The following is a 12,615-nucleotide window of genomic DNA, read 5'->3' as shown; positions in this document are numbered from 1 at the left end:
GATTTTCAAATGTGATAGGATAACTTCTAGGTCCATATGAGTGCTAGAGAAAAATAAAAAGTGTAACAATTAAAAAAAACTGCAGCATTCTCTCTCTTTCAAGACATTATTACACTGCTTTCTTCAGTGTAGCTGGCATATTTCATTCTCTAGGCAATACTTCCTAAATTTCCTTTCAAATACACCGTGAATGCAGCCAAAGCATCCTGAAGCATAATTCCTTATTCTAGTTGCTGTATTTTAGTGGCCTTTGACACAGGCAGAGTCTACATACAACCAATTCTGCAAAAGACAACTGGCATTAGGCATTCTACAATTTAGGATCGTAACACCTACTGCTCAGAAGAACTTTTAATACCATTCTTGCAAAACAAAATGAAGCAATACTGATAATCTAATCACTATGATGTTGGAAAAAAAAAAATCCATGTATTAATTGCATGTATAATATTGTGTTTATAAATAAGATAAAACACAGGTGCTCAGGACAGGAATCAATCTCAACAAAGCCCAAACATAGCTATGCAATATATGACACCCAGTGCAGTAACACAGCAAAATGAATGCCATAATTTGCTTAATTAAAAAGAAGAAATAAATGCCATATAGAAAAAGAAATTTGGTTGCAGGTTTACAAAACATGTTCTTAGTCTCCATGTTGATAATCACCACATTGACAGTCACCAACCAACCACACAGATTCAGTCACCATACAAACAAAACCAACTGTTAGTACCACTTAGCCATGGACTGCAGCAATCCTACCACAGGAACAAAACTTCCCCATTCTTACCATTGACACTGGTGGGCAAGTACAACTACTCCAAAGATTGTTACATCTTACATAGCTGCATGGACAACATAGGGATTTCTACACTGCAACTGATTTGCTTTAGAAGTATTGTGCCTTCAAAGCATACCATTTTGTCCACATTTCACTTCCACTTTGAAGTCACAGATCAGCTCCTACTAGTTCAGGAAGGAAAATAAATCGTTGTTGTTGTTATGTTCTAGCACGGTGGGGTGAAATGCCAGGCTGTCTGGCAAGCCAGCAGGCTCACCGCAAATGTTTTTTTTTTTTTTCCTTTTTTTTTTTTTTAATAAAAAATTAGCAGGTATATATACTAATATTTTCCAAAATTATGCTGTAGACTGTATTTATGTTTTAAAATTCCTCTATCACTAATAATATAACTTGCAATATTTCAAGCTAGTTCTTCCAGTCAATTAGGACTTATTTGTATACTATTGTTATTAAACTTATTAGTTTGACTAGCATAATTACAAAGTGATTGAGTAACTACATTCAAAATTAAAGACTCAGTGGCATTAACAGAATTGTTAAGTTTAATAGCCATTTGAAGGACTCCACTTGCAAATTTAGTGTGAAAGGAAGATCTGAAAGGTAGGCAGAAACCTAACAGCCACTGCATCATTGGTCCGAAGTAACTCACATACAGGATGGCTGGATCAATTATAAAGAAACTCAAGAAATTTGACCTTTTTAACAAAGAAAAAAAGAAACAGAAATTGTTTTGAAAGAATACAGGATGCATTATTTTGGTCATCCTTAAGTATTCTCAAATTCCATGTACCTACTGTATTGCTCACTCATTTTGTTTAACCTGGATCCAAACCATCATCTACATAGTTGGAAGCACAAAATATACCTAAGGGAAGCTGAACTCTGAAGAAAAATGTTAGGCTTCTCGCCTCCTTAAATACTTAGGCTCTGTAAAACAAAGACTAGTGAAACACAGCATAAGTGAAGTCAAAACTGCTCAATGAACATTGTAGAACTCATTACAGATTGTACCAATACTTTAAAGACAGTAAAGGATTTTGTTTCAACTAAATCTTGTACTAGCAGTGATAAATTGATACCTTCTTCCAAAAGTAATCTAAAAGTATGGCTACCTTCCCATTCCATTCAGGCAACTTCATTTCTTTTTTTTTTTTTTTTAAATAAATAAATAAATAATCCTAGATGACTTAAAAGTCTACAGCAAAATCTGAAGGCGTTTAAGTATTTCAGGATGGGATTTATGGCAGAGTTCTGAAATGGATACTCCTAGTTCCTGTTGCTTTTACTGGAATATTTTTATAGAGAGTCACTTTTTTCCCACCCTGCCCTTTTCCTTTACTGAATTTCCACACAATAACTTAGATTTGACCATCACCGGACATCTGAACAACAATAAAAAAAGTTACAGCTGGATCCTGTATTAGTCCCAGCTGCATAGGATCTCTGGCTGCGTTCACAAAACAAGAAAGCCAATAGGAAAACAGTAGGAGAATTTCTTTTAGCAGCTTAACTTTGAATAAATTGCTTTTCCATATGCTACTACAACAAACTATTTTACTACTCGATGCAAACTGAAATTATTCTTCCTATTTTTCATCCCCTTTTTCTAAAAAAAAAAAAATAATAATAATAATAATAATAAAAAAAATCCTTCTTCAAAAACCTTTACTACAAAATGCCAGAAAATAATCATCTCCATATGGTCTTTCAAGTCTAACATACCACAATGGATGTATCTGCCAAGTCCACCCACCCACAGGCTCCATAAACTTTAGAGTATTATTTGTATTTAATTTGGATTACCAATTTCACCCAACCTTTCCCCTTCATAATACATGCTTCTTTTTCATGCTTGCAACACAGGTAGAAAATATGAAAGGAAAATGAGTTTTCAGCAATTAAGAACAATGACGTAACATGTACTCTCTACGCTTATCACTGAATTCATAGTGGAAGGACTTAAGCTAGCCTTCTTTTTATGTTTGCACTTATAAAATATCACCTAATCTTTTAAAACATTCATGTGAGACTATGTCATTTATTGGTACAAAACCAAGACTAAACACTGCAGTCCTTCCAACTTACAGTGCAAAAAACGAGGGTGAAGAAAGATGTATTTTGATTTCAAAAACGCTGGGGGGGGAAGTTTCCTCTCAGATATTTAAAAGAGAAAGTTACTATATTTAATGCACAAAAATGCACTTCCTATAGCCAAAAAAAAAAAAAAAAAATCAACTCCATATGCTCCATTTATCTGTCCTGAGCACACCACCTCCAGCAAACTGCAGTGTCACAGGCTGCCCAGAAAGGCTGACCTCACGTCACACACAGGAGTTCGCCTTGAGAACCAGGCTGAGATTCCCAGTCCACAGAATTCACCAGCATCAGCTACACTAAGAAACAGCAAACCAGTCATGTACCTGAAAGCCTTTAATCTCTCCCTTCTGTGGCTGGAATCGTTCTCATAGACACAACAGTCATTTCTCTAACTTTGCATCCGACTAACCTTGGCTTCCAGTTTCAAATTCCACTTTAGAAAGTTTCTATACAAACTGCAATTCAGGAGTAGCAGCACAAGGCAAAAAGCACGCAGATAGGCTCCTTGTCCCCAGATGAATGCTGGATTCTCCTTTAGAAGTGTTGCAGGTACAGAACATAATAATCTGAGTAACTAGAAGGGCGGTACAGTAGGTCAGAACTGACTTGCAGAAGAGCAGGTTAAAACAAAAATTTACTTTTGAGACTATAAACATAGACTTCCACAACACAACGTGCCCATTAATGTGTTACGTGACGGATACCACATCCAGAATGAGTCCTCCCCAGTTAGCATGCACCAGGGTTACGCCACGGTTTCCTCCAGGCTGAGCGAGGCTCCTGCCGGCGAGCTCCCCAAACACCGAACGCTTGGTTTGGGCAGGGCCCAAGCAGGATCCTTTCAGTCAAAGGGAATACCACACAGAAAAGAGAGAAAGAGAACCAAAAATGGAGAAAAACAAAAAAGGGAGAACCGCAAAAAGGTATACAGACACGTGTTTACCTACCCCAAGCAATCAAGTCCATAGATCTGTGAGGGATCACCAGCCAGCATGGCCTGCACACAGCAGCTCCTGCGTAGGCAACCCCGAGCAGCCGAGCATTTACATGCACAAGAAAGGGGGCAGGTCCCTGGGGGCTTCTCAAGAAGGACTCAAGGCTGTCCTACATAGGACCAAGCCCCTAGCCTGAAGTTGGGAGGATTTTCATGGTCAGAAAATGCATTTAACTTGCAAGGTTCCTCCCAAGGAAGGGAGTTGCTTCGTACCAGGGCTTCTTGCAGCCACTTGGTTTAACCTCCACTTCTTGGGAAAGCCTTCCCCCACAGCCCCCAGTTGTGGGATACAGCCACAAAAACACGCAGCAGTTTCACAAATTCAAAAATGGCATTTGCAAGTGGTCAAAGTTGTACTCGGGGAGAGTACAGAGCCTGGTGGGAAAATTCCTCTTCAGTCGATTTGAATGACGAGGCAGGAAGTTCATTAGTCCACGCTTATATGAGCGAGAATAAAAGAAAAAAAGTACTCAAAATCTGACTACTGAATATAAGAAATGCTACTTTACACGACAATAATCCCTTATTTTGTAATATGCAGCTATAAATGCCCCTTTTGCCTATTCCCCTCTCTTGTGCATGCCTCATGAGGCAACAGGACCCGTTCGGGTCAGAAGTTGACCCTCCAGACAACGTTGCTTATGAGCTAAACAAAGATCTTATTAAGGAACATGATATTTACAATATATGAAAGCAAAAATGTAACAGCAAATAAAGGCATCTGAAAACTTGGGAATGGAGCAGGAAAACAACCTGACTGGTATTTAGCACTCAGAATCAGACGGTACGAACACACATCTCCATGCTGGAAGTTACACTGCCTATTAATGAGGCTCTTGTATAAAAACGGAGAGGTGACTCACTAAATGATTACATCTCACTGTGCCTTTCACAGAAAGCAGCAAGAGGCAGTTTCCCTGCTTGCACATGCCAATTTTTTCAGCCTTTTTTTTGCGTGTGCATGTGTGTGAGAACAGGAGAGAGACAGGATACATCTCTTTTCCTCCCCATCTACTCCTTCTGCCAAACGACGTCTTGCGTACCACTCAATTTCAATGTAATTTGACTGAAGGGTGGATATTACAAGCCTTGTGAGAACTGGTAACTGGCTAGGGGAGACACCAACATGAATTCCCACAGTCGCTGCTCAGCCGCTCCTGCACCCTGAGAGGCAGCAGACGGCGAGCGAATTTGCAGACGCGCTCTACGTGGCCACCCCGCGCGAGCCCTGCTCCGAACCAGCTGCAGAAAATCACATTATTATGCAGATAAATGCATGGGGAACGAGGCCAGAAATAGAATACCGTAAGGAGGAGATGCATGGTATGTCACTGGAGACATGAAAAAGATTCCGGGCTCCTAGGAGAGAAGGCAAAGCTTTAGAGATACCAGACCATTTCCATAGACTTGGGTTTCATCATTTTCATACAATTTGCTTGTTTTGTTCAAAAAGTTTGAGGTATTTCACCTAAAAATCAACAACTGTTTTCTACTTTGGTATTAAGGACCCATAGCAGCTCCTCACAATCCAACCGGGCTGCTAGATCTGATAGGGAAAGCCAGATCCAAACTCAGATTCAATCGTCACAAACTAAGTTACCTCCAAATCTTGTTTTAAACACAATTTTCTTAAGAAATTCAACAGCATTATTAATCAATAGTCTGGCAGTAAAATCTATCCTTCACAAATCTTCCATACTCCCGGCATAAGCTATTTCTTTTTATAATAAACAGAGCATCTGAAAATTAGGCTAATTAGTAAAGCCATGCCAAGAAGTCCAACCTATTGAAAAATTAGATCAAAGATCTCCAGTACTTCATGTCCTGGTTGAGATTTCACAAGCTTCCAGAGTGCTGCATTTCCTGTTAAACTCCATGAGATCCTACTGAATTTGTCAAAGAAGTGCTTGTTTGTTTTCTGGGAAATATTAGATAACGTCTGTATTTGCCTTTTGCATGTCAACTTATATTGGAAAAGCTACCCGCTTATATCCTACCTACGTGTAAGTAGACAGCAGAACTTCAACAGAGTTGTGGAAGCAGCTATGTATCATTGTTGTTTGTTTGTTTAATAAAACTTTATAATACAGAATAATGGGCTTAAAGAACTTCAGAAAGTAATGAAATAAATGTGACACAGATGTTCACCAAAAAAAAAAGAACAAGAATGTTTTTACTTCATAGCAACCAAATAGGTCAAGCCATTTCCTTCTTCAGGCAAATCTCAGAGGACCACAAAACACATGGTTTTCTAGTGGATTTTGTGTGTCTATCCCACTAAAAGGAAACACTGTTGTCCAAGAAATTTGCAATACTAAGTTTTCCCATGAAATTGTTGGAATTAAAAGAAGGAAGTCATATGCAATTAAAAACAATTTGCTAGATGCTAAAGTTATACAAATGGTATATAATTAAACCCACTTTTACTATCTAAGTCGCATACCTTTCCTCTACAACACGCTGCTTTAAACGAATGCACAGTGAAGAACTCAGAAACACCACTCTTGTCTGTTCACATGAAATTTTCTTTGTCTTTATGAATATTAAAGTGAAATATCATGAGTTCTTCACGTCCGTGGGATTGTGGCCCTACAGCCCTGCAAGCTGACAAGCTTTCCCAGCAGACTCGCTGCTAAGGGCTTAATTTTATCCTCAGTGAAAGAAACCCCTGGTCAGTGTGTCCAAACTCTTCACTACAATGAATGCTATCTTTCAGTACCTGCTTAAGTACTCACGAACTACAGGAAGACAAAGCGAGGCAGACATCCTTAACTATAACTTTGCCTTAAAAAGGTGGAAAGGATTCCCACAGACAGCTTCAGTCACCACGAGACACTACCCCAAGTGTTGCCTAGCCCCATGCAGAAGTATGAAGAAAGCATAGTGTGGGATCCCATAACCAGATTAAATTTATTCGTGCACTCAAACAGGAAAACAAATATTGCATAGGAACATGCAACTTATTTCCTAACTTCAGGAGTAAGATTGCAAAAGTGTTCAAAAGGTTTTGCATTGCCTTTTTAAATTTCTTTTTTTTGTACAACTTTTCTACAGACTTTTTAAAGAAAGAAAGAAGAAATTCTAACATCTGATTATTTCCTTGTCAACAGCCACTTGGGATGTGCCACATGTCCATGTGTGCACCCATGGACACCAAGAAAGGCAGTGGGTGGAAACAACATTAACAGCTCTGGTTTAGCCTCATTAAACTTAAGATGACAATTATGCAATCTTAAGATCCTAAACAAGACAGCATTTTAGTTGGGACAGATGGCACTGGATCCAGAGCAGACAGTGTATGCTGCGAGTCATCCCTTTAAACACAATAGTTTGATATCTATTTGCAAATTTGATTGTTCAGAACAAGGAAAAGGGAGGAAGAGAGCATTAAGACAAGCACAGGATCCTGCAAATCTTCACAAAAATTTGGAAGCAGAAAAATGACCTTCCATATGAAAAAGCGATTAACGAGATTGGAGGGGAGTGAGAAGACAACACTGAAAGAAGCCAAGAAAGAGTAAGATTTCAAAAAGAAAAGTATAGTAAACAGCACGAGAGGCAGCTGGCAGGACAAAGAGAAGGAAGGGAATGTTCTGAGTACAAGGGGTCAGGACAAGTGTGGAAAGGACCTAGGATGAACCTGGAGGAGATACTCTTCAGACGGCGACTGCAAACAGCTCATTCGATGACTTTCAACATGAAAAGGAGATGGGGCAGTAGTTCAACAAGAAAACGGGGCCAAAGACAGGGTGTAAAAAGAAACAGACCAAAGCATGTTTGAACTGAGAGGGAAAGGAAGCAAGCAAAAGATAGCAGCAGATAAGATGGAGCTCCAGTATAAGCGAAACATCTTAAAGCTCTTAATGCAAGAGATCAAACTTTTCTATAGTGCTAGCAAGAGCGAGACACAGGTAGAAAAGACGGCAAGCAGAAGAAACTGCAGGACAGACACACTTTATTCCATCAATTTTCCCTTGGAAAGTGTTCAAAATCCTATAAAGAAAGAAGGGGAGGCAAGAAACATGATGAGACTGAAAGATTTGATGTGAACCGCAGGATGTACCTTGGAAAACCCTGTGCTGCCTTGAGACGTGCAGCCCCTAAACTTGTAAAAGCTTTTATGGAACCATTGCTATTAAAAGACTGCAATATCCATCCTGTAACAGCAGCGCATGGGGAGCCCCCTTTCACGTGGCTATTACCGTGATTCCCAGACACCGTTCTGCAAAAAACGCTCTGTTCCTCTCAGTAAATCCTACAGGTGTTGTTTTTTTTTTCCTAGATGTAGTAATACATGCAGATGCTACGTTATAGGCATGCTGTTCCACTAAAATCCACGCCATGCACCAGACACCAAATGCTACTTAACTATTTGTCAAGTTTGGCAACCTCTGGAAATTTTATCAGCAAATAAATATTTTCTGCCAAGGCACAGCTAAGAATATCGAATGTTAGGCTCAGGAAAAAAAAAGTGTTATTGCAATTAAGATGCCCATTTTCCGATACCATTATAAATAATATTAATGATTACATTGTAAATATTAACGTGTTTGAAGCTAAAAATTAAGATCCTATTGAACCAACAGGTAGCCTGTATAAATGTGAAGTAGGTTGAGCACATAGAAATATTTATTTAAGCAAAAAGTGACTTAATGTGAAGCACTGCTGGCTAACAGAAGACATTTATGTTGTTTAATTTTGTGCTGTATCCTCAAATCTGCTCTTTTTCCTCTTCCTAGAATCCCTACATGTTGTTAGTCTAACACTCAGGTGCATTTTTATATTCTTGGCACTTCCCCAGTGTTATTTAAAGCTACAAGCCTTCCTCCAAAGAACTTCTGGGACAACTTTTTAAAACCACCAGTACAAGTTATCCACTTTGATGAGTCTGGAGTGAAACATGTTTAACATTCTTCTATGCTAAATAAATTCTTTATTTCATTAGTTTCTTTTATTATAAACAAAACATGCAGATTTAGTCTCAAATGCAGAGCAAACATCTAGAACCATGCACAGGCCACATGGATTCTTCTGTCTGTAACATCTACCTTTGAAAGACACAACAATGCACAAAAAAACAAAGCAACAAAAAAAAAAAAAAAAAGAACACGTCCAGAGGTTACTGCCTGAAGTTGAAATACATAACTATATATATATATAAATCATTTTTAAAAACACTTTTTCTAAGAAGAAAATGTCTTTCTTACATTTAACAGATTTTGCCTATAAACGTGTAACTGCTTTGCCATGCAGAAGAACAGAAGTCATCTTGCTAAATTTGGTTTGGCAGCAAATCTATTCTTCTGAGTCTTCTGCAAGACGATCTGGTCTCTTGGTCTAGTTCCTCATGAGCGCCTGTCTGCATAATAGAAATCAAAGTGCTACCTGGCACCGTCACTGCAAGTCGGGCCAACTAGCACAGCCTGGCAACTGAACTGCTCTAACCCCCCAAAAAAAGCTTCATGATTTGGGAATAAAGAACAGAGCTTGGGGAACAGTATGGAAACCTCACTGTCACAATCAGTGACAATTTTTTCATGTTTACTAAATAGAAAAAAGATTTTCGCATTTTTGAATGTTTGCTTAGAGCCCTTTATGGAGATAGCTCAGAACAAGCACACACACAAGTCACTACGTACTTGATCTTGTAGGTTTTTCCAAGCAGACCAGCACCGGATTTGGGTGACTACGAAGCAACTGCACAACTCAACTCAAATCCAGGGAAACAAAGAGGAGCACTATTCCAGCCTGCCTTCTACACACCTGCTGCAATATTCAATGTAAAGATCTCGGTGCAATGGTACCACCCCTGTGTAACAGTAAGCGTGTTAGAAAAGCCTCAGTCAGATCACAAAACATGTGATTTTAAACCAGGCGAGGAGAGGGAGGGGGAGAAATTTCCTGGATCAAGTGAACCACAGAGATATTTTAATCAGAACACAAAAGAAGGCTGAGACAAACACCAACTGACTCGGATCATATCACATCAATAATCCACGCACACAGCCTCCACTGAAATCAATGGGAGGTTTGTGTATAAGTGGCTTGCATAAAATAAATGCATGCCCCCATTTAGGCTCCAGAGAAGAGAGAAAACACTGAGAACAATTCCCGTAATTAACATTTCTCTTCCGTCAAGTGTTTCTAAAATAATAAATCCTAGCTTTACATAGCTCCGCTGTCATTCACAGTTTTTACAAGAGGTGGCAAAATAAGTGACCCCGTTTGACAACTAAGGGAACTGAAGCATCAGATGCAAATTACACAGCAGAGCAGGGCAGCAGGCAGAACTGAACTGGGAATAGCAGTTTACCTTCTGAATCACAGTGTAATGTCCTAGATATTTAGATGTTTATCTAGATCAAGCCTCTAATTAGGGTGATACCATGCAGTCCTCAAATAATTGTGCACACTTCCTAAAGTACCTGTGCACATCAATAAGCTCGGCTTTATGAGTCTGCCAGTCAATCATGTGAATTTTTGAGCACTGGAGGTGTCCTGCAGAGGTTCAAATGCTGGGCAGCCCTGCTCAGACGCCCTTGGCAGCCCATGACTCTCAGTGGCACTAAAGCATTTTAAAATTGGTTATCAAATCAACACTTTTCACATGCCTTCTATTGTTTAGAAAGAAGAAAAAAAAATGACTCTTAATTCAAAACAATTCATTAGCTGGAAATGATCTAATTAATCCTGGTGTTCCAAACTGACTGTGTTCCATAAGAAAAAGCCAGACAGGATCTCTGGTCAGGAAAAAAGTTCAATACTCACAAGAAATTAGTGTAAAACATTAAGTACTGTTTGAAAAAAAAAAGTTACTAATTAGTCTACGATTGTTTTAAACAAAGACAAGTAGGAACATAAACTATTCTGTTCTGACAAAAAAGCAGCATGTTTATTAATTACATAAAGTTATAAATAATAGTTTTACTTGCAGTCTACATGAAAATCTCATGTCTACATCCACTAAACCAGCTTTCAGAGCAATACAGACCAGCTCCTCCCAAGCTTCCATCTTTTTCTTTCTGTGAAAATGCAACTCTGAAACACTTAACACCTTCTGAAAGGTGATTCTCAATTCAGCAAGAGGTCCACTTGGTAGTCTAAGCCTCGCACGTGAGCAGGTACTACATTACACAGGGCTCGTGCCGCCAGCAGGCACGGTCATCTCCCTTTACTACAGATCTAAGCCCACAATGCTGTGAGAACATATTTTGAGTTGAGCGAATTTTCTGGCCTTTACAATTACACTGTTCAATTGTTGCCAATTACATTTTTTAAAGGAAGACTGTCTTGTTTTGTTATTTGGTTTCCTTTTTCAGATTTTTTTACAGACTTCAGCCCAACACTAACCAAGGGAGAGAGGTGCTTGCCGAGAAGTGGCCATGCTTACAGACGACTCCTTGAATTATTTTTCTGATTCATCACAGACTTTTTTTTTCAAGTTGTCAAAACAAACACCACACCCACTTGATTTCCGAGTTCTGGGTAATTATATTTAGAATTAGCAATCACCGTGTAACTATTAATCATACAAGGCTTAGCCATCACTTTACCTATCTAGAAATAAAGCAACACGTTCAAACGCAGGCAGTTTAGTGCTTTATTCAGGAGAGATCCCCATCGCTCTCCGCTCCGAACCATGCCACTGCTGCAGACGGCCACAGTCGCAGCAGCAGCAGTGAATATAGAGCTACAGTCTCAGCAACAGCAGCGAATATAGGGCACTGCATTGAGCCAGTGCTCTGCCCCAGGGCAGGACCGGCTGCTCCTCAGCACCATTATCACTGGCGGCACCCAAGAGCTGGGTGTTTCAGGCACAAGCTTTACACACGCGCCCCCAACACGAAAATCACACGAGGCTGCAGATCCTGGCAGCGGGACGGCACACGGCCCCGTCTCCCAACGATTAAGACTTGAGACTAAAAAAGCTCCCCCAGGACGCGAGCCCTGACTTTCTGAAGGCAGGCTTCGGGAGCGCTCGCACCGCTGCCTTCAGGCTCGGTTCACCTTGTTCAAACTGGCCGAACCACTCCGTGATTATCACCGAGCCGCCGCGAAGATGACACACACAGACACACACACACAGACACGCACACACACACACACTCGCAGCAGCCCTCACAGAACATAATTACCCTTTTCACCGCCCGCTGCCAGCCGCCTACTTTTCCCCCCTCCTCCCCAGCAGCTGCACCGGGGCAGCGCAGCGATGTCGCCGGGCGGGAGCGGAGCCAGGAGCGGGGCCGGCTCCCGGTGAGCGCCGGGGACCCAGGGCCGCTGCCGCCGCCCCTTCCCCCCAGCTCCGTGCCCGGCTCCCGGAGCCTCCGGCCCGACCCCGCCGGCCGCGAGGCGCCGAGCCAGCCCCCGGCGGGGCCGCCGAGCACAGGCGCCAGCCCCCGCGCCCGCCCGCGGTCCCCTTCCCCTCAGCGCCCGGGGGAAACGTCCCGGGCTCGGCGGCGGCCCCCAGCCCGGGCTCGGGGCTCCCCGGCCACGAACGCGGGTGTCCCCCCGGCCCCACTCACCGCCGCCACCCCCGCCGCCCTCTTCGTCCATGTTGGGGCCGCAGGCAGCGCGCTCCGCAACGGCGGCGGCTGAGGGAGGCCCGGGGCTCGCTCCACCCGCTTGGCGCCTTTCTCGGCGGCTGCTCTTCCTCCTTCTCCTCCTCCTCCTCCTCCTCCTCCGCCTGCCCTGCCCCGTCCCTCTCCGCCCAGCTCTGCCT

At 41.6% G+C, this 12,615-nt stretch overlaps 1 protein-coding gene across 1 annotated transcript in view; it reads right to left on the bottom strand.

Annotated features, from left to right (window-relative positions):
- CYTH3 (cytohesin 3) overlaps positions 1-12,571 on the bottom strand; it is a 51,868-nt gene extending 39,297 nt beyond the window's left edge. Inside the window, exon 1 of the mRNA XM_082772592.1 lies at positions 12,419-12,571. Coding sequence (XP_082628718.1) covers positions 12,419-12,449 — 31 coding nt within the window. The 5' untranslated portion in view covers positions 12,450-12,571. The remainder of the gene's footprint in view (positions 1-12,418) is intronic.
- Between the last annotated feature and the right edge of the window lie 44 nt (positions 12,572-12,615).

The sequence above is a fragment of the Aythya marila genome, assembly GCF_965140915.1.
Source record: "Aythya marila genome assembly, chromosome: 15".
Classification (NCBI taxonomy): Eukaryota; Metazoa; Chordata; class Aves; order Anseriformes; family Anatidae; genus Aythya; species Aythya marila.
The sequence above is the reverse complement of the archived record's forward strand: the minus strand, read 5'-3'. Positions and strand labels throughout refer to the sequence as shown.